Source organism: Zonotrichia leucophrys, chromosome 1 (assembly GCF_028769735.1).
Source record: "Zonotrichia leucophrys gambelii isolate GWCS_2022_RI chromosome 1, RI_Zleu_2.0, whole genome shotgun sequence".
NCBI lineage: Eukaryota > Metazoa > Chordata > Aves > Passeriformes > Passerellidae > Zonotrichia > Zonotrichia leucophrys.
In genome coordinates this window covers 59,965,070-59,992,888 of record NC_088169.1, presented here as the reverse complement: position 1 = coordinate 59,992,888, position 27,819 = coordinate 59,965,070, and the positions used below count along the sequence as shown (strand labels likewise).

The following is a 27,819-nucleotide window of genomic DNA, read 5'->3' as shown; positions in this document are numbered from 1 at the left end:
GGGCGGGGGGGGGGAATTGCACCATAAGGTTACATCTTCACAACAAAACTTCATGCCATAGGTGCAGCTATTACACATGGAAAATGCTTTGGCAGTTTAGTTTATGTCAGTTGGAGAAGTGGTGGAAATCTCCAGCAGCAGTAATGTGTCTCCAGCAACAGACGGTTGTGTAACAGACAGTAAATGGAAATCACTCCCTCCCCGTGTCCCTTGGGCTCTGGTGTGCCAGCCAGGTGGATCTGTACTTTGAACTCTCTTTGATATGGCAAAGGAAGGGAAAAGCTGGAGTCAATCATGAAATGAGAGCTCACATTGGGCGTTTGAGCAACCCCTCCCCTGTTACAGCTGCCTTTGTGCCTGTGGCAGCAGCCAAACAAAACACGACAGCTAAAATCCCAGCCACTTCTGAGTCAGAAAATAAAAATTGAGGCCGCAGTTCTTTTCCACACGTGTGTGAAGCCACAGAGGAGAAAAAGGCTCTTGTTTATTTTTGAGGCATTTCACAGAAGGAAATTCCATCCGGAGGAGGCGGAGGAGGATGGAGGCCTCAGGCCGCCGTTGGGAAGTCCTGTCCACAATGTTGTTGTCCTGGACATGGGCTGGGTGCTTGGTGCACAGCACCAGCTGACACACTGAACGGTATTTCTGTTTTTATTCTGATTTGCACAAAGTAGGGAGCTAGGTGGTAACCCACAAAAGGCTGGTTCTCTGATTACTAAAACTTCACACTGGTTATAAATTTTAACAAACAAAGGCATCAGCCTTCATTGGTTACAGATTATATAACTTTTTTTTTTTTTAATTAATACTCTAACCCCTATTGCTAGTGGTCTCATAAACTGCACCAGGGGTGGTTTAGGTCTGGCATTAGGAAGAATGAGGGCAAGTAGGTATTGGAATGGGCTGCCCAGGGAGGTGGTGGAGTCACCGTCCCTGGAGGTGTTTAAGGAAATACTGGACTTGGCCTGGTTATCGTGGTGCTGTTCAGTCAGGGGCTGGACTCGATGATCTCAGAGGTCATTTCCAACCAAACTGATTCTGCCATCTCTGGCTTCTCAGGCCTGTGGGCGCAGTTCTGCCCTCCCTGTGAGCCCGGGCTCCGCTCCAGGCGGTGCTCGGGGGTCAGTGGTCCCAGTGCTGCCATGACCTTCCCCAGTTAGTGCCCAGCCCTGCTGACTGCACTCCCGGCGGCTCCCGCCCAGCCAGCCAATTCCTCTGGTGACTGCCTTCCCTTCTCCTTTAAAGCGGAAGATCAGCCACACGTACGATGCTCACAACGCAACTGCGCAACTACTGCACTGCTCCAGCTACCGGTTAACGACTGAAAAAAAAAAAAATTAAATTGCCGACTTTGACACAGATCTCTCCAAGCCCGAGGGGCCGAGGTTCCCCGCGGCGGGCAGGCAAGGGCGGGCGCTGCGAGCAGGAAGAGGCGGTGGGAAGGGCGGGCAGGGCAGGGCAGGGCGGTGCGCTCGGCTCGGCTCGGCTCGGCTCGGCCGGGGCCTCCGCTGGGGCGGGGCGGGGCCTGCGCGGCCGCTCCCGCGCCTCCCGGCAGCCCCCGCGCGGCGCGGCCTTGCGCGGTGCGTGCGGCGCGGGCGCCTCGGCGGCTCCAGAAGTTTCCTGGGGGCCACGGGCGGCATGGAGGAGGCGGCGGGAGCGGCAGCGGGAGCGGCCCCGCCGCGGTGAGCGCCCTCCCCCGCCCTGCCTCCCCCGCGGCCCCGCCACCCGCCCTCCCGCCCGCTGACGGCGTTGTGTTTCCTTGGCAGGTTCTCGGACGCGGACGTCGACCGGGACCCGGGGGCGGCGGCGCAGGTGAGGGCCGGGCCGGGGTTGGGCCGGGTCCCCGGGAGCCGGGCTCAGGTGAGGTCGGGCTGCAGGGGAGCCCGGCGCGGACCTGGCACACCACTCGTGCCGCCTGTGTGGCAAAGAAGGGGTGGGGGGGAGAGCACAACAAACTTTCTCTTCCTTGAAGGTAGTTGGTAGCTGTCACAGCTAAATCAGTTAAGATTTGTGGGTATAGAACCCCCAGGCTTATTGAAGAGAGGTATTGCATCTTAGTTTTTATTCTGCCGTGGTCTGTTGTTTTTGCTCTCCCTATATTTTGTGGGCACCACGACTGATCTTCCTTTCATCTCGACAGAGAATAATTTTTATGTAGTGAGAATGGTCACTCACTGAAACACTCCCCACGGACGTGGTAGAGTCCCCATCACTGGAGGTTTTCAGGGCACGAAGGGGCAGGTTGCTGGATACTCTCATCTAGGTGGGCTTTCCCATGAAAGGTTAGACGAGATGATCCTTTGAGGTCCCTTCCAATCTGGCCTGTTCTATGACTTCGTCAGTTAGTATGTTTTAATCTATTTTCTAAAGGCAATTTTTACTTAAAACAGATGGTTAATGAGAAGACAGAACTGGAGGGTGGATAAGTGTTTCTATTTAACTACTTGGGAGGGGAGAAGATGTAAAAGGTTAGTACTGCTTGAAGAGAGTGGGTGGTGGAACCATTAAGTGATACTAAATTATCTTTCTGCAAAGAAAATGGTGAAGCTGAATTTTTCAGTTCTTTGGGGTTTAGGCTGTAACTTGTAGAAGTTTTTCAAAAGATAAATGACATTTAAAAACCAGTTTGGAATAGCCAAATCTGTATGGCAGAATAAAACTAATTCAAGATATAAAAAAAAAGAGTAAGTTTCACATTTTATGGTTAAAAATAGCCACCAGCAAACAAACCAAAAATCCCTGACACTAAAAGGTCTTCAGAAGTATTAGGGAATGCTGCCAGAATGTGGTTTTGTATTTTTTTCCTGGATTAACATAGTTGTTTTGCTTTTCTAGCTTATATTTCAGTTTTTGGTGCATTCAGTGCTTCAGGACATTATGTAACACATTCTATAGGCATTATTTAATACCTGACACAGTAATGCTGGTGCCAGTTTAGGCCTTGTTTCCAAATCCCTGCACTGAGTAGGCAGATTTGCTTGGTGCTCTCTGAACTGGGAAGTGCCACAGCTCAGGGCAGCGTTTTGCTCACTTGAGGGCTCAGGTCTCCAGGTGCTGCACTGTGCTTGCATGGGCTTGTGTGTGGTCTTTATGTTCATGTGCTTGGTGTTTCTCATGTGGGAGACAGTTCTGTAGAAATGGTGCTGTGTAATGCTTTCACACCTGGCTGGGCTTCTGTCCAGTTGGCCTGGCATTTCTGCACTGTGTCCTTGGGATTTTTGATTGCTTTAATTCCTGGAGATTGTGCTTTGGCTTTCTGCACCTGGCTCTGATGCAATTGAAAGATCATCATCCACCTTCCAATACAGTCTGAATGACAAAACTGTGAACTCATGAATGACTTCTCATTTTAAGTTGAAAATGTAAGCTGCTATGTGGAGTCAGAAGCACCTTTAATTCATGCAAACTCTTTACTGAATTCTCCAGTGTATTTAGAAACAGATCTGCAGTTTGGTCACATGGTAAGGGCCTTTGGAGTAAAAATATGCAGATATCACTTAAGTGTGAGGGCAGAGTCTAAGCTTGTTCTAAGTGACTGTTGCTGATGTCCATAGTCTGGAGTTCCCAGAGCCAGTCCAGCATTACTTGGCTTCTCAAATAGCATACAGGAGTTACTTGCTCCATGTGTGTGCCTGGATGAGATGTGGTAACTTACTGATAAAAAGCACACAAAGAGAGAAGTTTTACACTGTTGAAAATGCTTGGCTTTGCTTTGCTTTCCTGGGATGAGAGTTAGTTTTGTAGGAGGATCCATTCATATGTTTCTGGCTCCAATCGGTGCATCTGTCATCAGCATAAATCACAGGAAAGTGTTTGTGGGAGAGGTGATCTGGCAGAGCAGGGCCTCTGCACCTGCATGTGCCTGTGATGGTCAGTGTCAGACCCTGCTGGGTTTCACATGTCAGAAGTGCTTCACCTCTCAGCATAATATGAACCAATTTGAGTATGTGCAGGGCCTCACATCCCTGCCATGTGGAATACCTGCAGCCATGAGTGTTTCCTTATTGACAGCTGCTTTTGAATAACTTTATCTCAGGAAGTACAAGTAGATCAAGTTACTGCTGCCTACTCCCTGCCCCTTTCTTCAGAGACCCCCAAGGATTTAGATTCCTGTGCTGTGTCTCTCTAGAGGTGTGTGTATGTTACATAATAAGAATTTGTGCTGCTGCTAGAAGAAGTTGTTCTGGCCCCATAATCCTAGGTGGCATAAACACTTTATGTGACATCTGTTAGAAAAAGACACTGGCCTGAATTAGAGCTAAGGCAAGTCCTCCTTTCCTTCTTTTTTCTGTCTTGGTGGAGCAGAGTTTTGGCAACTGTGCTGTAAAAATGTTTCTGCAGGTTTAAAGCTTGTATCTTAGCTACCTTCATACTTGCTAGGTTCCAGGTGGAAGTCTGAGTAGAAGTCAACTTAGCAAACAGAGTTGTAGCAATGTACTGTAGTCCCTTTTGGAAGACTGGCTTCTAGCAACAGGAAGAAATTCTCTCACCAGTAAGGAGAGAATTGGAGATGCTCTTTCCAGGTGTGTGCTTCAAGTTGCTGTGATTTTATTCTGTGTGCAAAGTCATGAACTTTTCTCAGAGAGAGCAGTGTGTTATTATTTCAATCCATATATCCTGTGATTCCTTTAACAAAGGACTACTTTATGCTTATTTCCATTGTTCAGTAATACCTCCTCTGAACCCTCTGCTCCATAAATCTTTCCTTCCTCTGCTTTTGTGAAACAATCTCTTAGCACTATAATGTGTGTTACATGGTATTTCGTAGCTCTTATCTCCACACAACTGTTCTGACATACTGTGCACTGACTGCCAAACTCCTAATACTGCTCTGCTCTCTCAAATCCAGCAGACCTGTGTACAAGCTTACTTAGAATTGTAGGAAGGTTTTTGGAATAGAGAGGATAATCTGTGTTAGACTTCATGTTTAGAATATTTGAAATCCCACTTCCTTCACAGTAAGAAACAGTCTGCTTGAATTTGGTATAATTGGCAGATTCCTTGTACTTCAGGCTCTGATGTTTAGCTTTGTGCATGAGAGCTAAGCAACAGGTAAACAGAAATGCCAGTTAGGATTTTATCTTCTGAAATGTTCTCTTACTTGACAGAGTTTGATACTGTGTTTTTATGAGGATTTCTGAAGTACTCTTTCATTTTTTTTAATGTGTGTTTACAGGAACTGACAACAGCTTTGGAAAAGAATCCAGATGATGCAGAATGTTATTGTCAACGAGCTTATGCTCATATTCTTCTACAGAAATATGCTGGTAACATCTTCAGTCTGAGAATCCTTTTACAAGTGTATCATAACACATGTTTTACAGGAGATGTCTTCAATCACAGTAACTAGAGAATGTGTTATCTGTAACTTAATATGCTGGTTTTGGTGTTGGTACATAATCTTGCCGTTTTCTTAGATTGTTTTGTTACTGCAAAACTTTCAGTGAAATGGGTTTGCTAGAGTCCCAGCTTTCTATTTGATTCCAGTCTAGTATTATCTTGACAGCTTTTTATAAGCAGACTTCTCAGGCAGATCTTGAGATTTTTGCATTGTGTCTCCCATCATTGTGTTCTTGGTAGAGACTGAATCCTGTCATGGTAGGAATGTGATAAGTGAAATAATGCCTGGGAAAAGATTGACTGAATAAGATCTGGTTTATTTTTTCTTTCCAGTAAAAACCAAACAAACAGAATCAAGCTTCACATCTAAGCAGAGTATTTAGCTAAATTAAAGTCCTGCTGCATTTTACATAAGAGCTCTGCAGCTCTGTGAGGGATTCATGTGTGGCAGTTGTGGCTAGACTTGATCCAGACAGTGTGATTTGTGTGCAAGCTAAGAAAGACAACATAGTTCATCCTAGAAGAATTTCACTACTGAAACACTTGACAGTTCACTGCTTTTTATAACATTATGTTTCTCAACTTTAAACTGACTTTCAACAGATGCAGTTGCAGATGCAAAAAAGTCTCTAGAACTCAACCCAAATAATGCTGTAGCGCTCCTTAGAAAAGGGTATGTATCATTTATAGTACTTTGGGAATATTGTGCTAGTCTCTAGGTCAATATTAGAGTTTGGATTGTGGTTCTGTGCAAACTTTTTACAATACTGAGAATTAATAAATTCAAAGCCATGCTGCTTGCAAGGCATTTGTAATAAATCCATGTAGTTTGGGGTGATTATTGTAATACCTTTGCCTTTTCAAAACCACACCTTTTAGGTAATTTAAATTCTTACTCGTCATTTTAACCAATACAGCATGTTATCTATAGAATGTGGACTCCACTGAAAAGTAATCACTGTTTTCTTGTATTTTTCTTTATTTGTGTCAGGTTAGGTGAATATCATATCAAAAACTATGCATCTGCTTTAGAGTCTTTCAGAGAGGGACAGAGGCTGGACAGTAAGTATTAAAGTTTCTTGTGTGTATTCCTTATGTTAAAATAATAGGTAATGTGTTAGATTAAAATGGAGACCAAAGATTGTTTTTTTAAGGCTAATGTATTGGGTCCCTAACACCATCTGTCTGACTTTTGAGAGCCTTTATGCAATCACTGCATGAAAGTGTTAAACTGTTTAAAAATGTGTATCAAAGTTCTGAGCAATTGGTAGCAGATTTAATTTTTCCAAGTGTTTTCCTGCTTCCTGGAGGTCTTGAGGATAAATAGTAGCAATATTATAGTGTTAAGTGTCATAGAAAACATTTGAAATAGAGCAGGCTCTTTAGATGTAGCTTCAATTTCTTCTTCAACAGTTTTATAGATCAGTCTTCAGAAAAAATGTGCAACTTGGTGGGTATTCAAACTGACAGAGTGGATTTTTACCTCACATTACATACCGCTTAATTACAGAAGCCGTTTTTTATATCACTCTTTTCATCTTGCAGTGTTGGCTTTCTGGCTCAACTTGGTACTTTTTAGTTTGGGAACACCTACAGCTTTTCTAAAACCTGACTCTATTCAATGAGCAGGAAAGGAGTTGATAAAAACAGAAAGCTTTGGTAGGACACATGGGGAAGCACAGAACAAAGCAATTGCAAGATGGTCGTGACCCCTTTATCTTCTCTCCTATCCCCCATTATAAATACAACTTCATCCTCTCTTCCAAACAGCAAGAAAAGATGGTAAAAAAATTAAAAAGCACCTTGAAAGGTTATGCAGAGCAAAATGTCCTAATCTGATAAGAATTGTTGTGGTCTAAGATCTGTTCAGTTTGTTGTCTTATCTGTAATAGTAGTGGCTGGGACATGTAGGCTTAGCAAAAATATTATTACTTTGCATCTTTCAAATAAGTTATCTAATCCTCTGATTTAAAAGTGGAGTTCCATGGAAGTGTAAGCTTATACTTGATGCCAAGTGATCATGCTCCTTATTACTCTTGTGCTTGTTTAGCCTCTTGTTTCAGTGCATTAAGTCTGCAGAAAGCTACTATTTTTCAAGTCTTTCCTCCTGGATGGATGTGTTGAAATGGCCCAACCAAGGGTCTGAGTGCTGAAGCCATCAAAAGTGAAGTGGCAGAGCAGTGTTGGGCCAGTGGTAGGAGGGAGATGTGGTGAAATTGCAGCAACTCACAGCTGTCAGTTTAGGTTGCACTGGAACAAGAGTTGAAAATAAGAAGTTTCCTGAAACTCCTTCTGTATTGGTAGTTTGGATAACTAGATGGTCCATATTAATTTTACAGTAGAGACAGGTTTGTCTTTGCCCTGTAGTCCAGTTCTCTATTTTGTAACTTTCTGTGAAAGGAAGAGATTCCTTTCACTAAACTATGTTGCTTTCCTCACTTGGTAGGTTACTTTTTGTGCATCTCCAGGCTCATCACTGCTGAATTTGAGTGTCTAATCTTTACTTTTCATACTCTTGCCCCACGCCAGGCAACCACTATCAATTTGAGGTTTTTCATGTGCATGGGTAACCTCACATTCTGTTGATGTTGTAGAGTATAACACAGAACTGCAGATATCTTTTAGATAAGTCCGTGAATACCAGGGTCCTCTGCTAATTCAGAATCCCCAAAATACAGCACATTTTCTTGTGTTGAGTTGCTTAATTTCTACCTGTTTGAATTTAATTTGCTGTTGTTTTGCTGCTTACTCAGTTGAAGAGTTTCTGAAGCTTCCTAGCACTTCCTGATTACTCTCTTATCTGGAGATACTTTCTGCTGTGCTTCCTCCATCTCATTACAAAGTTCTGTAGCCTGCTGTGAGATGAGGAGTCTCCTGAAGGCCTTTTTAAAATTACAGACTTAGTTGATTTTCTTTCATGTATTACTTAATTTGCTGGCAAGTTTGTGTCAGTAACAGAGTTTACCTTTGTGGAATGTTTCATGGATCCCAGGGGAAAACAATTGTGAGCATAGGCATTTTGGCAACACAATTAACTTGCAGTTAAATGCAGCTAATGCAAAATGAACAAAGCACAGAGGGAAAATTTGCAACATTCACTAGGCAGGTGATGAAGAGTGGCTTCAGCTGCTGCTGCCTTGGGAAGAATTGCTGTGGTGGGGAATTCTTTGCTGGCAAAGCTGGTTTCTTTGCCACACAAGTGGGCAGAAGTACATGGATACAGGTTTCTGTTCTTTGCTAATGTAAGGGCTGTTTTAAATCTCAGTCTGGAATGCTGACAAGGATGAGCTTCCTACTTGTGCTCATCACTGGTAGGACTGACAGGCCCAGGGTACCACAGCAACCTTCCCATTACCCACCTACAAGGATATCAAAGTAGGACTTAATGTGATGAGCTGTGCAATGTACAGTGTTCCTTTATTTTATGAACTAACATTAGAAAGCAGTACTCCTTTTGTTCAGCCATGTGATGCATGCAGATTTTTGCAGTTCCTACTCCCTTAGTTAAAGAAGAGTGTAATCTGTTACTCTTCAGTGTGCTGTGTAGATTTAGGACAATTACTCTCAAATTTTCTTGGGTTTTTTTGCTGGGACCACTGAATGAATTTAGTAAAGCTGGAGCGTGGCGATTTTTAAAAGAATTTTCTTACTTTTCTTGTATTTTAGGAGTTAGTAGATTTTCATCAGTGAAGACCCAGGAAGTTTTTAGTAGAAATAAGTTATTTGGGAGGATAATACCATTTTAGAGATCAAAATTCATTTGCCTCAAATTATAAAATGTGCCAGGATGCAGGGTAAGAGTGTGCTCTTCTATAAAAATAGGGAAGTTAACTCTGCACTTTTCTTTTTAGGTTTGTATTGCATAGCAATGTAGTCATAGGCCATGGTTAAGAAGAGAATTCCTCACCTGCTTATGAGGGATGTTGGATCAGTGGAGACTTTGCTTAGACTGCAAAGTTTGGAAGTCTTTTTAGGTTGTGGTGCTAAGTTTTGAAAATATTGATTAATTTAGGTTTCATGGGAGCTCTGGAATTCCTGTAATTCTGTGCTCTGACCAAAAGTAATATTAATTTTGAACTTGCTTGAGACTTTTTACTGTTGTTTTCCAAGTATCTCCAAAACTCTTTGGACAGCTTGCTTCAGGGTTTGCCCATTCTTTTGGTAAAAAATTTAGATAACTCTTAAGGTATCTGGTCAGATGGCAGAAGAAAAGTGGAGGTGAAATGGCTTGAGGAGTGGGGTAGCAATTTTATGACCAAAGGTGCACCTCAAAGTTGATGTACATTTTATATTTAGAGGGTTGGGGTACATTGTGTAGCTTCAGTGGAGTCAGACTTGGTGTTACGTGCATGTCTGCTGGGAATTTTGTCAATCTTCTCTGTGTCCTTTGCCTCATAGTTGACAGTAGGAATTTACTTGTAAAACTAGAAAAAACTCAGCTATTCTTAGCAGTTGGTGAGCATTATTGCTAATGTTTTACTTTCTTCACAGTGAAAGAGTTTTTGGGAATGTTGTTGAAATAAGGTGATTGCTCTGTTGTTACACTATCATCTTTTTAGCTATTTTCCAGTGAATTCATTTCTGTCTGGGAGGTTTGCTTCTAGGAGAGAATACTTGATGTTTGTCAAAAGTTGTACAACTTTGGGTTGTCTACACAACAGACCATCTCTCTTGACATTTCTCTGGAGAGGAAGTGTGTGACTTTGAAAAAGTAATTGAGAGAAAAATGTGTAAAACTGGATGTCTTGCTTTCTAAACAGTTACATAGGAGTTGAACAGACTGGAAAGCAATGGCATATTCCTTCAGTTGGACAAAATCTAGTCTCCTACAGATTAATTAGAATTTAATGAAATATAACACACAGTGTAGTTGTACAAAAGGACTTCAAGCCTAAGTGAAATGACAGAGCTTACAAGGAGGTTGTAGGAAATAACACCTCTTTTAGTAAATTGCTACAAGTTTGGGATGGATTTGTTCCACTTGGCAACTGAGAGGACTTTTTCTTCATGCAATACATGTAATGCTTGAAGGAGTTTTAATATTACTGTGTTTTGATCTCTTCTAGATGTAGATGATACCTTTACTATTTGGATTAAAAGATGTGAAGAAATACTGAATGGTAAGAAAAACCACATTTATTTAGTGAGGGATTTGATATGCCCTGTGCTTGGAAGCGGTGTTATGTTTTTCAAAGATTCACTACTTTCCTCTTGTTTAGAACAAAAGAATTTGTTCTAAAAGAAAAATCTTTTTTAGAAGTCATATTTTTCTATCTCTTGTTTCTGTTGGAGTAGACACCCTTAGCACTTGTATGCCTCATTCAGATTTGTAGGAAGATTTATATTGGGTTTTTAGAGTAATAATTAACTGTGCCAGGAGAGTACCTATTTAAAGATCAGACAATCATAATTAATTTTAACTTATTTTCATACACAACTGTGAACTAATTTTAACTGTAGAAGTGTCAGCTTGCTATCTAAAGCTCACATCAAAATAAATTTTCAAGTCTTACAGAAGATAAAGTTGGAAAGAGGTAGAAATTTGGAGATTTTGCTCCTTGATTCCATGTGGAAAGTTCCATAGATGCTAATGGCTGTTCTGGTGACTTGGCCATGGTAGTCACTGAGTGTAAGAATAGTTTCCTTTCTTACCTTCCTACAGACAGCCAGCCCTGACAATTAGCTCATCCACAAAGCTTAGGCTGCCTGGGGATTCTGAGGAAAGAGAACAGAGCAGAATAACTTGGTGTCATTTTTTCCTCTGCCTGTTGTGACTTTCTCTCCTCTCTGTACTGCACACTGGAGAATGGGACTGTAGAACAAGTTTGTGTCAGTTTTTAGTGTTGACTAAAAAACATATAGAGGAGAACGCTTTTGTGTTGTAGAGTGATGAGCAGATTTCTGCTTTGTGAGACACTTTTTGCAAGGTTTAATTTTATTTGGGGGAACTAGGTAAGTGATTGGCCTGCATGGTCTTTTTTGCAAAGAGTTACTTTGGGCGACAATTTTTTCTGAAAGAGGTTATAATACACTTTAACATTGTATATATATATATTTTGCAGTATTTTGCAGTAACGTTGTATTTATATTTTGCAGTTATATTTTGCAGTAGCATTTTATATTTTGCTGTATGTTATTCAGTTTTATCCTGAATATTCACTGTCTTGTCGTTCTGAACCATTTTCTTAATTCTCTGATAAACCAGCAAAACAAAGCAAACAAACCAATAAAGGCAGTAACAAAGCAATAGCTGATTTCTTCATTGCAGCTTAATATTTTTTTTCTCATTTTGTCAGTGTTCATTATAAAGAAGCAAAGGGAAAGTTTGTTTCTTTTCAAACATATTTAATCTGAAATATTTTAGAAAAAAATAGTTATAAGATGGGAGGATACTAAGCTACAGTTTAGATACAAGTGCTACAGTACATTTAGGGTCACGCAAGTGAATTTCCATCTCATTCCCCAGTGGGAAATTTCCATGTCATTCCCCAGTGAGGTTTCCCTAGCATGAGATACAAGTGTGATGAGAGCTTTGTGCTGTTCCTGGGGATGGATGGATGATCCCCAGTGCAGACTCCCAGACAGTGATTTTTTTTAACCTCTTGTTTCCTGTGATGTTGTTTTAATTAAAAAGTGCCTGTATCCATTTCAGGTAGGCAAGGGAATGTAATGGAAAATTTCTTGATTCAGTTAATCAGAACATGGTTTATATTAGAGTTGTTGGTTTGCACAAATTGCTGGTTGAAGTCTGATTAGAAAGTAGAGTGTCATGAAAGCAAAATACTATAGGTAGAACTGATGTCTTTCTACATGCTCTGCTGGTGAGACTGGAGTGAATGCAGGATGTCTGGAGTAACTGAAGCAGCTAGGGTAAGCTTGTGCCTTGTAAGTTCGATATGTCTTTTTCTGAAAATGCAATTTCTTTTTTTTCCAGCATCACAGACTGATTTGGTAAGATATTTTCCTTAATATGTTTACTATTTTGACTTTTCTGTTATGCTCGAGTATATTTTCTGCTTCAGTGGCTTCACTTCCAAGCTTTAAAAAGATTCTTTCATATTGTGTGCAATTGTGAAGTATTTAACTTTTCTTCTGAACATAAGTGCTTTTGAGACTGAGGCTGCAGACTTGAGCCCTGGAAACTCTTAGGAATGCTTAACAAATCTGGCAATTACTGTGCATCCGTTGAGGTAAAATTTAACTTTCTAGCTCACAGTCTGCAGCCTAATTTACAAATTAACCAGTTGTGGTTAATTGTGTTGGCACTACTAACTTGATTGGAACTGTTAGGAAGTAATTTTTTTTTTTTCCAGAAGCTTGCAAGTGGTTTGTGTAGACTTTTTTTCTGTTACAACCTGCTCAACTTTCAGTTGTCTTTTTTTTATTTAAAGTCTTCATAAGAAATGTTGAAATCGACCTCTCCTTCTGTTTTTTTAATTGTTGGGACAAAAAAAAAGGGGGGACACTTTGCATTGGATATTCTGCTACCTCTTTAATAGTTAACCTAAAGTTTTTACATTTTGAGAACAGGGTAGAGGAGAAAAATTTACAGGAAGCATGGTGGCAGTATGTAGAGACAAATCTTAGATTTAGAAGGATTTTATGTTTAAAAATTGAACCTTGAGTTCTCAGACCTATTTTAGGTTTTCCTTCATGATTTATAGATTAGCAGTATAGTCACTGGATGTTTTCTAGGTATGCGTCTTATCCAGGAGGAAATGAGTTTGAATTGAACTTAATTGCTATTTATAAAATATATTCAGGTTACAGACTAACACATTTAATGTAAATTGAAACTTTTTAATTTGTAATCTGCCATAAATGATTAAACAGTGGAGAACTTCAACCTGTAAGTTAATGTTCACATATAAATCAGGGAAGGGGAGCAGTTGGAATCAAGAAAAGGGGAGCAATCAGTGAAAGTTATTTGTGCCTTGAAAAGTACTTCATGGTGTATTTTCACTTACATTGATGTAACTTTCTTTCCAATTGAATGTGCTTCAACTAGAATATGCAGCAGCAGCCTCTGCCACCAAAGATCAAGTAAGTTGACTTCAGCATTACTGTGAAATTTAAAGTAATTGACATATTTGCACTTTGGCTTGGGGATTGGAGAAGCAGGATAATGACTGTAGGAGGTTTTTTTGGGGTAACTTCAGAAATGTGGCAGTCCAAGTGAAGTGTTACTCAGTGCCATCACTTTTGTTCAGACTAAATGGTCCTTTCAGGAGGTTAAACCTAACCAGGAGAGAGGGGAGTAGCATCAGCATTCTGACTTCTGTTTTCTTATTCTCATGCTGAGCTAAATTCAAAGCCTGTTCCATTGTGCCTGGTATAGTTAATGTTTTTGAGCTATACTAAAGATTCTGAACTAAGAAGTGAATGATTTAGGAAAGTGGTCTTATTTTATATGCTGTGTGCTTTAAAAAAAATTGTTCCTTCTTTTTTTCTTTTTTCAAGATATGACTGGTACCAAACAGAATCTCAAGTAATTGTGACCATAATGATCAAGAATGCACAGAAGGATGATGTCAGTGTGCAGTTTTTGGAGAGAAAGGTGATTTGTATTGGTTATTGATACTCATCCCTAAATTCCCTGAGATGCAGTACTGAAGCCAGTGAACGTTACATGCTGCAGTAGCACAAAAAGAATGGGGAGGGAGCTCTGTCCTGCCTGAGCTTCTCTTCTGTACAGTTGTGCTGCACATGAGTGTGCCCAGTCAGGTGATTTGGCATGGGTTGCCACAGCAGTGTCCATAGCACTTAAACACCAGCAGTATGAGGTGTGCGTGCTGCAAGGGAACGTCTGGGTTTCAGCTGCCTCTGTGGAGGCGTGGGGGAAGAACTGATCTGGGTTTAAACTATACATGCATCTGCAGCAGGACTGGGCAGAAACAAGGTATTCTTAAAATAGGTGTGAATTAGTAATGTTTTGCTCTAGGACAGTTAGAGAAATAAACCCACCCACCAATATCCAGTCTTTCTTCCATTTGGCACCACTAAAATTGTGGCAGCAAAATATATTTTTTAAGGAAGTACAGTAATCCCTTTAATGAAGTACCATTTGTTGTACCAATGGATTTCATGTTTAATTTAACTGTCAATATCAAAGAGTTGGGTTCTTATTCTCAACTAACTTGATACTTCATTAAATACCAGAAGTACTTGGTTATTATTATCTAGTTTAAGTTGTTAAAATAGTCTGAGCACTTGTTCTGTAGTTTGCTTGTATTAGAAGAGAAGCTGCAGATTGTTTTTATGTTCCATTATTAATATGTTGATACTCCATTTGTTGTATAATTCCTTCCCTAAAGACTTAAGATCCAGCTTACAAGACAGTAGGGTTTTTGAGTACATGTAGCAAGGGCTGAAATCTTCTGTTAATTTTCTAATGTATCTTAGAAACATCTCGTCCAGTAATGCAGTAGTGTAATGGCATGATCTGAAATGATATTAATTTAATCACTTAATCTCTGTGTGAAATTATTGTCCTTTACTTGAAAATGGAGCTGCTGTCAAAGATGACCAGAGACGTGTTTTCAACTTTTAATAGATGAATGCATCAGTGAGACTTCCATCAGGTGAAGACTTCAACTTGAAGCTTGATCTTCTTCATTCTATAGTGCCAGAGCAAAGTACATTTAAAGTGCTTTCAACAAAGGTGAGCTGCTTAAAATGTAAATAATTTCTTTGACTGCTGCAATCCTGAAAATGTTTCTGTTCTATTGTCTTGTCTCTCTGCAACAGTCATAGTATCTTGCTTTTCATATAGAAATGCTCTTTTTTTTCTTCAAGGTGTCTTTCAGCTGGCGGGAGACTTTCTAAACTTGTGCAAATATCAGAAATAGTAATATGATGGCACTTTCTGAAGTGCAAATGAAAGAGTTATGTTGACGATTTTTTCACTTCTTGCTAGAGAAAGGAGACTATAATCTTCACTATTAAAATTCAGGTAATAGGAAAGCATGAAGACCCATTTACAAAACTTTCAGTTGCCAGTCTTGCCTGATGAAGCCTTGTTATCTTTGTGTGCCCAAGAAATACAAGTCAGACTTGAAAGATTTCACTGAAATTGTTCTCTGCTCTTTCATAGCTTCTTGCTGGTGAAGGTTAACCATGTGGTTAACTGTCCATGGCTTTTCAAGAGAGTGTATTCCATGCTGTTCCTGGAAATAGTACATGCCTGGAGACACTTGAAAATGGCATGGTGTGAGAGAATGCTGCTGTTTCAGTGTTTTGCTTCTTTTATAGTACAAGTATAGGAAAATAAGGAACAATGGTCTGGTATAGCACTTGCTGTTGGCGTAATGGATAGATAGACATATGCTTTGTCCACAGAACCAAGCCTGAATCCCCAGTGCTGAAATATGATGTTGTTTCTTCTCTTGTATTTCAGCAGTGGTTCTGCAGAGCTTATGGGAATTCTCTTGTATACTCATGTTCCATTTTACCTGTTCTATTCTCAGAAAGGTACCTGTAATAATTCTTGCATAATTTCATGGAAGAGAGACTTCAGGGTGGCGTGAGAGGATTGCTACAGAAAGTTTGTTTTGTTTTTCCACTCCTTGTACAAAGAAATCTGGGCAGGTTGTGTGATTGAGGACTTTACTTATTCCCCCACAGTGTAGTAGCTTACATGGCTCAAAGTATGTAGAAATTCTGGTAGAAATTCATTAGTATTTGTATAAATTTGAGTGGAATGAGGACAGACCTTGTCATGAACAGTAGCTGTGATGTCCTGTTTTGTTTATGTTCTTAACCTTGTGTTACACTTTTCATTTTTTTTTTGAAGTTTACCATTACTTCCTTTGGAAGTGTCTACATTAACTGAGTGCTGTGAAATTCACTTGACTTTGTCTTTTCCACACTGCCATCTCTACCCTGGGTTTATCTCTGAAATAATCTCTAGTAGTCTGATGCTTAGTTTACTTTGAGGGTCCAAAACTGGAGTGGAAGGCTGAATTACGTTCAGGCAGTGTTTGAACTGTAAATATTTTGCATTTATTTTCAAATGTTATTATTCCTAAATACTTGTGAGAGACTATTTTTGAGATAAAATGGGTAAGAGGTTACACAGAAGGTGTTCTAACTGCAGAAGTAAGGGCTTCAGCGTGTCCTTACTTTTGTAGAAAGGAGTAGTATTAAGCTGCCTGTGAGGGCATACTGCAGGAATACAGTTTAAATTGCGCCGGCTGGTTCTTATTTTGACCACCAGATGGAGTCTGGAAGGAAAAAAAAAATTAAAAGCAGCTTGATGTTAAGTACGCAAAGACTTCTTTACAGGTTTAGAATATTTTTCTTAGAAAAATATTAAGTACTTCAAGGGAATGATGCAGCCTTAGTGTTTGATTACCAGAAGTTCAGCTTTCTTTTCTTAGCTTTGTGTATATACTTGGCTTCTATGAGCAGCATGGCAAATAGTCAGGTAGTACTTTGAGTAAATTAATCTTACTGATTAAAACTTTCAAACCATTCACATATTATTTTGTACTATTTACATGAATTCCTTTTGTAAGTACTTGGAAAGAAAGACATAATCTCATTATCTTCCCAATTACATGAGCTTGTTACTATGCAATCCTAAAGATGTTGACTTTTCTTGGGATAGAGAGGGATCTATTCCTGTGGATTATTAATTTCAGGTGAGAATAACTTGATTTTTTTCATACTGCTTTATTTTGTGCTGCTGCTTTGAATGTGTCAGCCATGTTGCCACTAGTATCATATAGTCATCACTGGGCAACAAAGATCTGGCCTTTTTTTTTCACTTATGTGAGCAAATATATGAGGAAATGGTGGGACAGATGAGCAGGCTGTGTAGTGAATAGTTTGGGTCCGTGAACTTTGTACAACTAAAAAAATTAAGAGATAAAGAATGAAACAGCAGAACTGGCAGAGAGTAGAACAATCCTGTGTATTTTGGAGATAAGAGGAGCTGTGGAGGGTTTTCTCAATACTGCTTGAGATTGACAATTCAGCATCACTTGACAAATGCGAAGGCATGACTGTAAGGATGCAAATCCAGGAGGAGAAAACAGCCTTAAGTGTATTTGCAGAACTACAAATTCTAAAGTCTGCAAGGAGCAGACAGAACTCATAGACTCCTGAACTGGTTCTTTCAGCGAGTGTTGACAGTAGTGAAAAATACAATTGCCAACATAAGGATTGTTTCTTTCCCAGCGAGGAAATTAAAAAGTATACCTTTGTATCCATGCTGTGTCAAGCTCTGAGATACAAAGTCTGTTTGGAAAAAAACAGGACTAGCAAGTGTTACAGGGGTGGCATAGATAGATGTTTTGAGCTGTTTCAATAGTTTCTGTGTGAGCAAAAATAAATTAGTGTTTGTCATCTGCAGACTTTGACTTCAAGCTGTGCACTAGAAGATGTAAAATATTTGATGCCAACTGAAGAGCAGCATAATGTGTGGATGAAGTCCAGTTCTGAGATAAAAATTGTAAATTGGTCTTCGTGCATCCTCTAATATTTTATATTCTCTAATTGTCAGCAGTTTTGCAGATGATATAGGCTGCCTTTAATAGTGACTATATTTATTATTACCATACTTGAAGCCTTTTTTTTTTTTTACCCAATTAGAAAATTTACTTGCTGTTCAATAGGTAACAGTGCTGGGAAATTGAACTTTGAGTTGCTTATGGTTCCTGCTCACATTGAGTGGCAAGTTACTCAGAGTTGCCTCTTGCTGTTCAGCATTTATTTCTATGGCCTATGGCCTCAGGTTAACGTTAGTGTTAGAAAATGCTGAATACCACTGAACTGAGCCCTTCTCTTGCAGGTAATGCTATATGTACATAGCATTTTGTGCATTAGCAGCACAGTTGATAGATCATAACTAGATCAATTGATGTTATTGATCGTACTCCTCATCTGTCAGAAGTGTCTGACTCTAGCAATCTGATCAAGCAAAAAGTGACAGCTGCTCCTGAAAGCAGTGTAGAAATTTGAGATTTGTGTCTTACAAATGGAAGCTGAAAACTGTGTTGCACTCAGCGTTTCACAGGAGGAAGGCATCTTTAGTAGTGCTGTTTGGCTTTTTACTTCTTTCCAGAAGAGGGAGCCAAAATGTAAAGGCTGGACCAGGTTTGCTCTTTGCAAGCTGCCTGGGTGCAGTTATTCTGTGGCTCAGTGTGTGTACTGTCATCGTGCTCCCTTCACAGAAGCAAGAAGGCATAAAATTTTAAATTTTTATGGGACTAAATATGCTTAAGAAAAAACTAGTAAATATGTATCTGTCCAGAAAATATGTCAGGAGAGCAGAAATGTACAAATAGTGTAAGGATTTCTACTGTTACTAAATATGCACAATCAACCTCACTTTCTTTTCCCTCTTCTGCTCAGTCTATGTAGTCATTGTATTTTGGATTCCAGGGGAATATTTTGCAGTGTTCCCCTGGGAACTTCGGTGACATGAGCAGTTTCTGTAGGTCTTCTGATGAGTTCTAGGTGGTGCTTGGGATTTTCTTTTCCTCAGACTTAGAAGAAGAGAGTGAAGATGACTATGTGCTTTTAGTGCTGGTGCTTATGACCTTGAAGGAAACTTGAGGTGGTGCTTTCTGATTTTCCTCCTATCTACAGATAGACTGAGGACAATTGCTGTGAGTTTTCAGTTTGTAGTGCTTTGGGCTTTTTGCAAGCAGTGACTTGCAGCAGTGTAGAGCCATTTGAAAAAGTGGTAAAATATGGTTTCTTTACCCCAGAACTGTCCTTTAATTAGAGATCAAAGTTGTGCTGCAGACCGAGGAGGTGTTAGAAACCTTCAGCCTCTTTTACAGTTGACATTTGTTGCTTAACAGAGATGTCTGAGGGAGAAGCACACACTCAGCAGCTTCATGCCAAGAATATGGTTGTGTGCATCAGTGGAATGTTGTTTTTTTCCTTGAACCAATATTTTGATCTGCAAACACTGGAATACCCTGTGAAGCTAACTGGAACTGATGCCTGTTGGTGAATGTGAGGGAAAAGGCAAAGAGTGGAACTGTTTCACATGCTCTTGGACTGTCATCAGAGTCTCTATTCAGAGGCAAATGTACACAAAGAGATAAACAGAGGAACATATCTATTTTAACTGAAGTTGGATCTTACCACTGCAGTCCGGTCCTTAAAAGATACTTTGCTGTTTAGGGTGCATTAATTTGCTTGTAGGGACTTGAATGCAGACTTGGCTGCTTTTGAGTGCTTGTTTTCACTGTAAGAGTTTCATGCAGATTGATATCTCCCATGTATATTCTTGAGCATTTCTATAAATGATAAACTAATATTTAAGGTGAATGGATAATTTTTCTGAAATTTCTTGCATCTTTTAGGCAGGGCTGGTCGGAGCAGTTTCTCCTTCTATGATTGGCATGATGTTTACATATTGAGCAATAAGGTTGATTTTACTCATTTCCTTCTGTATGAATGAAGTTGGATTTGAGACAGATTTAAACTTGGTAATACTCTGAGAGCTATTATTTTATACATGCATATAAGTCAGTGCCCATGCTTTATATAAATGCATAAAAGAAAACGATGCATAAGGGGGTTTATGTCTTGAGAACTATTGGAATAATGATGGTTTACATGGAGAATAAAGTGACAAATAGCTTTAGAATACCAAAAGGATCTCTGTTGCTAGCTTCTCTTCTAAAATTTAAAAACTTTGTGTTGGCTATGTAGTATCAGTCAGAAGAAACTTGAACCTTTTTCCCTCCAGTTCCCCATAGTACTTAGCTGGCAAAGAAATAAATAAATCCCTTCTGTTGCAGTATACTCCATATAGAATAAATGTCTTAATTATCATTGTGTGTGATGACACTGTAGAATTATTTTCATCTTAACATATTTGGTTTAAAGCTATGGACCAAAAATCTTGGAGTTTAGAGTACAAGCAATATATAAAAGGTCTTTGAATAATTAGGACACCAAACTGTAGGCATATGTGCTCTTAGAGGCACATTTGAATAGTTCTTATATTTTTAGAAGACTGTTCTATTTTATCCTATGAAATTCATGAGATGATCACAGAAGGACAGCTCTAAACACTTAAAATTTGTGACTCAGAGGAGGCAGTCAGTAGTTCAGTAAATAACAAAGTAGCTGATCAGAAACACTGAATTCCTGTTTTCAGGTGTTTTATACCGCAGAACACCAGAATTGAAAAGGGTACTTTTGGTATGTCTTAAAATGAGTGGCTGGACTGTTGTTTAAACTTTGCCAGTTTTGATCAGAGCTTGACAGAAATTTTCCAGTGGTAAATGAACTTGCTCTTACCATGGACTGTAAAATATAAAATACAGTAAAAATTAGGGAAAAAACCAAAAACCCTTGTAGTTTGTCAGTGTACACCAGAATCTCCTTTTAGGGTGGAAGATAAAAGTTCTTCCCCTTTTCACGTGTCCCCCTTTGACTGCCACTGCCTGTCCCAGAAGGAAAGTTCAAGTGAAATCAAGCATCGGAGGTTTCAGCTTTTTAACAATAAATATCTGCCTAGAAAATCAGTGTTGCCTAACTGGTGTTGATCTTTTCCAAAGAGGAGAAATTATTTCTTAAAACTGGATTAAACACTCTTTTATGCCAGTCATCCTAAAATAAGATGTTGTTGTTTTATTTTTATGCTATCAATGAAATGGTTTAGGATACATTTTGAGAGGAACTGTGGTGCCTTTTCTGGTAGCTATCACTCGGATTAAGCCCCAAACGAACATGTCCAAATCTCTGGTAGGCTTTAAAAAATTGATTATTTTTATGACTAGGAAACTCTGGGTAGAAGTTCATCTGTGTCCTTTCACTGTGGGTGATGTTTCTTCTAGACAATAAATCCCTCATTTGACTCTGTTCTCAGAGGGGTAGGTTTCTCTGAGGATGGTATTTCAAGCAAGTAGTGCATGAATTCCATGTGTCTTTTCCTTTTTGCTTTGCTCTCTTTGAACCCAAAATACAAGGGACTTTAAAGAGAAAGTGTATTATATTTGCATTGGGATTTTTTCTAGATCTGGAGTACCATGTTCCATTGTAGGCTTACCAGTGCAAGAAAGGCACTGATGTAGTGAAGCAAGTCCTAGCAGAGGGCTGCCAAGATGGTCAGGTGGCTGCACAGCTTGAGCTACAAGGAGAAGCTGAGGAATTAGGCTTGTCCTTAGGTGGCATGCAGAGCATTTAATTTGCAGTTAAATTTTCCTGTCTTATATACTAAAGTTGGCACGAGGCACACAGGCATACGTTTTATGAAATATAAATGTTGAATCAAAGTAGTTGGCAAAGCGTTGATGTATTTCTCTTGCCCAAGTGAATTTTTTTCAAAGGAGAGGAAAAAGCTAACAGTACTTTTTTGCTGGATATGACATGAATGTCTGTGCTGATGTGTTTCTTTTCTGTGTGATAGCTATCAGTATCTGTATTAAAACCTTCATTAAAATGCATTCATTGCCATTTGTGCACGTAATTGGGACTCACTGAGTTGTTCCTTCTTAGATCAAATAGAGCTCTCAAGTTGAAGAAACATGCTCCTTCACAAGCAGAACTTTATAGCTTTATATTTTTGGAAAATGTGGTTGTATAATGGTATGAAGTTAATGATTTCCCCAGCTTTGCTCCTGCCTGCCACTTCGCCTAATGAGTAACTTCAATTGAAGTGGATGTAGTAGACAGAGTAGAAGTTTAATCATGTCAGAAATACATTCTGTCTCAGTTCTTCAGCTGTGTGCACTTCCAGCTTGGCAGGGTTGAAATGGTTTAGAGTTAAGAAATCTGCATCTTACACTGGGAATTAGTTTGTGTCATTGGCTTCTCCTTAGGGCTGTTTATTGTGCAGTACTGTTTTAGGGACAGTTTTAGAGAGGAAAATGTAAGGGGCTAGCAGATTAGAAAAGAAGGGGGATTACTGGAGCAGCAAAACTAAAGTTGTTCCTTATTTTCTTCTTTTTATGCATGGGCAGAGTACTGTGATGAATAGCCAATGGTCTTTATAAGGACTCATTGAGGAGGATTGTATTCTGAGAAGAAAACAGTCCATGTTTAGTAGCTCACAACGAGCATTATATTGCATGAGAGGTAATTTTTGGTGTGGATGAAATAAGCTGTATTTGAGATACTGGAAGGTATTGGTGGAAAGCCTGAAGTGTAAGGGCAAGAAGAATTAGTGAAAGAAAAAATAAACAGAGAAATTGAAGAGACATAGGGGAGACCAGTTTCAAGCATCTGCTTTCCTCTCCCCCCTCCCCTAAAACATGTTGGTAGATGCACTGATAAGTAGAGTATAAAATCTGAACTTTAGAGCCTCAACTGAAATGCACTACTCAATCGATAATAGTCTCGTCAGTTGAGAAGAGTTTATATAAGAAACAGAGGAGAGTGGTTTTAAATTAATACTCATGTTCACTTGTAACTAATTAGTTCCTTTGTAAGTAGCTAATTAGCTTAAATGTTTGGCTCAGGAGATCCAAATCCACTGGGGAAAGAAAACCTGCTAGTTCTGCCACTTGTGGAACTACTTGATTGTCTTATATGTAGATATTCAAATGTTTTGCTTCCTTAAGCTAATAACAGAGCATTAGATCTATGAGTGTGGGTGCTAAGAATGAACTTCAAGGTTGCAATTTTCAAAATGTTTTTAAAAGAGTCCAGTGGAGGTAGCTTTACTGACTTCTTTTGGTATACTGAAGAGTAATTCTTCTGCATAGCTTAACAGAAATCGCTGCATCCGTACAGATTGCGATAATAAACTCTGAAATACAGGCCTTTTTTAGGGAGGGTAGCTTGGTCATCCAGACTAACAGCAGTTTGATGTTATTTGGTTATTTTTGGTTCTGTGATGTTACTTTCAAAACGGATACTCTGATGCCAAATTCGTGACTTGTCAAGTGGCTGAAAGTACTGAAAAATCCAACAGATACAGGGAGTGGGAAATCAAATACATGTGGGTGTTGGACTTAGAAGTTTACTGAAACTCTTGCCTGCCTTTCATGCCTTTGCCTTAAACTTTTTGTTGTTCTCAGTACATGTTAGTGGTGGAAAATAAGTATTTAAACTTATATTGGGAATTTTTAGCTTCTTGAGGGATACAAAAAAAGAAACATTCATAACTGAACATTCTGTTTCTTAAAATTCATTGTGATTGCAAACATGAAAACATTAAAACTTCAGTGAGCAAATTTTTTATATTTTGCTAAGATACCTCAATCTGTTGCTTACCAGTGATTGATTTAACAATGGATTAAATAAAGTTCAAATTTCAGATCAACATAATGCTGTGCAATGAGCTTGGTGTTTGAATCTAAGGTTAGCTTTTACAGTGGTGCCTTTGTTCTTGGGTCTGCAGGGATCCCCAGGTTGTAGTGGCTTTAGGTGGAGCTAAGAACTTGCTTCTGCTGAGCTGTTTGCAAATAAGGAAGCATTGAAGTTTAGCAAGCACTGATTTCAGTTAATTAATAGCATCATGTGTGCTTTGTGACATCTCCTTAAGTGAATAGGAGTGACGTTAGACAGTCCTTGTTTTGAAACTTTGTAACCCTATAACCAAAGGAGAAGGTTAATTATGAAAAAAACCATTTCATTGTGGTTGTCTAAAGGGATTATGTGAAGTCGTGAATAGGGCATGACATACTTCACTTAATTTTGTTTCTCCTATGGTAATTGCAACCACATCCATTTTTAATTGCCAGTTTTGTCAATGAATACTTGACAATTTTCTCCATAGCAGTGTTTGTTCATTGAACCAAATGAATACAGCTTCGGAATTTCTCCAGTGGGAAGATCTGCATAGTCCCAGGGTGTTTCTCTGGTTTGTAGTACACATCAAACATGGAATTTTTTGGTAAATGAAATGTAAACTTAGATAAAGTTGGATTTTGTAGTGTTTCAAAACTGCTGCTTATTAGAGCTGACTGCCAAGAAAGGGATGCTTGAAAGGCAATACCTTGGAGCCTGGCAGTGTAGAGACTTTGGGACTGATCATTACCTTTGGGATGCCATAATTTACAAAAAGAATCAAGTGAATAGTAAGTAAAAGAAAGTTAAGTGCTTCTGAACAGAAAGGTAGAAGTCTGATACAAAAGCTGCACGGGCACATGGGAGCTCGTTTGATGTGTGACTTGAACTCGAGTAACTTGGTCTTGTAAGGTAGGTAAATCTGGCTGTGATACAGGTTTCATATTAGAGGCTGTGTTTCTAAAACCAAATGTTTGTATTTTCTTACAGCTACAGGATCCAACTATTTTGGAGCTGCATGGCAGAATTGTTTGCATATGGATTAATTTGTTGTTTGTCTTGTGTTTTGTAGGTTGAGATAAAAATGAAGAAGCCAGAGGCTGTAAGATGGGAGAAGCTGGAGGGCCAGGGAGATTCTCCTAAGTTAAAACAATTTACACCAGGTTTGTTCTCTGAACTATTTAGTATTAATGTTTTATTTGTATTGAGTGAGCTACAGTTATTAATAATAGTTCTGTGTTAAATATTGTTTATAAAATCACAGCTTCATATTTGCAATGAAAAGCCTGATCGTCTTGGTTTCACTCTGTCAAGAATTGACAGAAAGTTTGCAAGCCATTAGTGAAACATAGGTATTAAATTTAGTCATAGCCTCTGTTAATCTGATGAATTGTTAAGGGTATACATGTGCTTGTCAGTAAGTCTGCCTGTCTGCTTGGGTCCCTGTTCTGCAGTTCTGTATGTTGTTAAGTGTGTGTGCTGTGGTTTAGCAATGGTACCTCCCAGTTCAGTGCCCCATTGGGCCCCTCCCAAAGGACACCACCGAGGTCTCACTCTCCTTTCCCCTCCCCTTTCTCACTGCAGTGGGATGGAGTTGAGAATTGGAGGCACAATAAGTGAAGGGTTGAGATAAAAACGGTTTACTTGAAACAGCAATTAAATTAGAAAGCAAACAGTAACAGCAACAACATTAATAACAAAAGGCTACAAAAGAGAGAGTGATTTACATGCAAAATGCACCAGTGGACCCCAGTGACAAGGACCAGGGGATGGATGGTTTACCCCTCCCCACACCTTTTTCTTGACTGGAAGCCCTGCCCTTCTTCTGGGATGCCCAGATCATCCCACCGCAGCACTGATCTGCCCTGTTGTAGAGTATCATCCTGGCCATGTCCACTGAGCTTCAGGCCCCACCCCTCACCACTACTGCAAAAAATTAACTCTGTCCTGGCCAGACCCAGACAGCAGTTATGTTATGTGACCTGTTGCTTAAATACTTATTGTTTCCCTAAGTATTGGATTTCGCTTGGAGACTAATACATTGGAGTTTTTCAGTACAGATAAACATTCTGTCTTTGACAGAATTTGAATTTCCTGATGTATTGATTTCAGATTTTTTTTAAATTTAGCTCAGCTTATTCTATGGCTCTAGGCTGCTGTTTCGTTTTTTTTTCTGTCAGCCAGTATGTCTTTTTGATATCAATTATCTGTGTTGCTGCTGGCCAGCTTTTTGTGTGTGTGTGTGTTGGATAACAAAATTACATAACTCTGTTTACCTAAAAATAAACTTCTGCATTTCTTAGTTTCCTTTATTTTTGTTTCTGCAATGCTTATATCAGTTCAGAGGAGTCCATTTTGCATTTTCATGTCCCATTATCATCTCTGATTCATCAGGTACCTGTGTCTGTGTTCTCTGATGCTCTCAAAGTAGTGAGAAAATGCTTAGTTAACTAACACTTCTGTTTTCAGATACCCAGCACTTATACCCATCGTCGTCTCACTATACAAGGAACTGGGACAAACTGGTAGTTGAAATCAAAGAAGAGGAGAAAAATGAGAAATTAGAAGGAGATGCTGCTTTAAATAAACTCTTCCAGCAAATCTATTCAGATGGTACAGATGAAGTAAAACGTGCCATGAACAAATCATTCGTAAGTCTTCATTCTTTTCTCTGAAGAAACCTGTGACTTTTGCACACTGATATGATTTATTAGATTTCAGATATGTGGGAAAAGCCTGTTACCAAAATTTTATGTCTGTAAATGAATAAATTTTGGCCATGGGTCTGTTGGAGATACTGGTACAACTACACTCACTGAAAGCTACAGGGCTGTACTCTGGTGAATGTGACTCTTTATAAATCCAAGGTTGTGCTTTGTCACTGGTCTCTTCATTTCAATCTGTATTACCAAAAGAAGTAGAGGCTTGGCTCATGTAGAGCTTGAAGACTTGCCAGGGGGTGAAAGGATCAAATTCCTCTTGATTACTTGACTCTAGTTTAATTTGTAGCCATCACAGGCAAGAACGTGACTGACCCTTTAAAAGCTTCTTGTTAATGAAGCAGCATCTCCCTGTGTCCAGTAGTGATAAAAGTACTGCTGGGCTGGAGATTATGGAATGATGGCTCTGTCAAATTTTATTTCATAGGTACACAATTTCTGTGTAATCACTACTCTTTGAAGTTTGCTGTAGGAACTGTGGCTTTTCTATTGCTAGAATGCTCAGCAAACTAAACAAGCTCTTTCTCATATTGCAGATGGAGTCTGGTGGCACAGTTCTGAGCACCAATTGGTCTGATGTTGGTAAAAGGAAGGTAGAAGTAAATCCTCCTGATGACGTGGAATGGAAAAAATTCTAATCCTATTTCTGATCTTTACCATCTATGTGTTGCCATAGTCATGTACTGACCACTATGTATGGACATAGCATTCTTGGATTCAAAGCACTGAATGTTCCCTTGAAAACAGGAATTGTCTGTACATTTTGCGTGCTTTAGAAATTCCTTCATCTGCAGATCTTAAAGATATACTCAAGAGTGGAACCCTATTTTTATCATCTGTCTTAATTTCTGGGAATTGAGTCCATCAGTCCAAATTTTTTACCACCTTTGTCAGCTCTCCTCTTTGGGATAGGGTGATCTCTAATGGCTGGTCAGGATTATTGCCTTACACCTGGTATTTCTGTTCAATAACTTATTAGATCTTGGCAATTTTGAGTAAAAACACTTTTCACAACAGTGTTAAAATTGTTTGCTCCTTAACTCTGCTAAATAAAACTGTAAATACAACTTTTTCTATAAGGAAGCTGCTTTATTTCATTTTTAGTATTGTTTTTTGATAGGGGAATCACTTTAAGCATATAGGTAAGGATAAGGTAAGCATGTGAATGTACTGCTTCAAAAGAAAAGCTGGCATGTATAGGAGCTAAATGTGCATTCAGTGAAGAGGATGAGATTACTATTGATGCAGACACAAACCACCCACTTTGGAGTCCTTCCACCTCTGTGATAAGTTGAATTGTAGTCACAGTCATGGAAGATAACAAATTTGTTGTGACTGGAAATTTTTACAGAAAAGTAGGTCTTCTGTCTACCTTCTGAATTCAAAATAAATTTACCTGGAATCAAAGCCAGCAAGCAGTTGCTTTAAGTTACGTAATTTCTGAAGAATAGAAACTGTTTAAAGAGCAACTTGTATGTCCTTAATTGCTTCCATTAGTGCAGCTTTATTGTCATGACCAAATTGTAAACAACAATAGAGAAAAGGAATTGAGAATCTA

The 27,819-nt window shown here is 39.2% G+C and overlaps 1 protein-coding gene across 1 annotated transcript; it reads left to right on the top strand.

The window, feature by feature from the left end:
* Window positions 1-1,535: 1,535 nt before the first annotated feature.
* On the top strand, window positions 1,536-27,819 carry SUGT1 (SGT1 homolog, MIS12 kinetochore complex assembly cochaperone). Its single transcript, XM_064713994.1, has 13 exons — window positions 1,536-1,682; window positions 1,767-1,812; window positions 5,177-5,267; window positions 5,944-6,013; window positions 6,332-6,402; window positions 10,407-10,460; window positions 12,275-12,291; window positions 13,349-13,383; window positions 13,801-13,897; window positions 14,894-15,001; window positions 24,614-24,704; window positions 26,011-26,192; window positions 26,798-27,819. The coding sequence occupies exons 1-13, from the start codon at window positions 1,639-1,641 to the stop codon at window positions 26,897-26,899; spliced, it is 1,008 nt and encodes a 335-aa protein (XP_064570064.1). The 5' UTR covers window positions 1,536-1,638; the 3' UTR covers window positions 26,900-27,819.

Excerpts from the sequence above, each read along its gene's own strand:
- SUGT1 (XM_064713994.1), top strand. The coding sequence starts at position 1,639 with ATGGAGGAGGCGGCGGGAGCGGCAGCGGGAGCGGCCCCGCCGCG. Across the intron at positions 13,384-13,800 it reads CCTCTGCCACCAAAGATCAA|ATATGACTGGTACCAAACAG; the intron begins GTAAGTTGACTT and ends TCTTTTTTCAAG. Across the intron at positions 26,193-26,797 it reads GTGCCATGAACAAATCATTC|ATGGAGTCTGGTGGCACAGT; the intron begins GTAAGTCTTCAT and ends CTCATATTGCAG.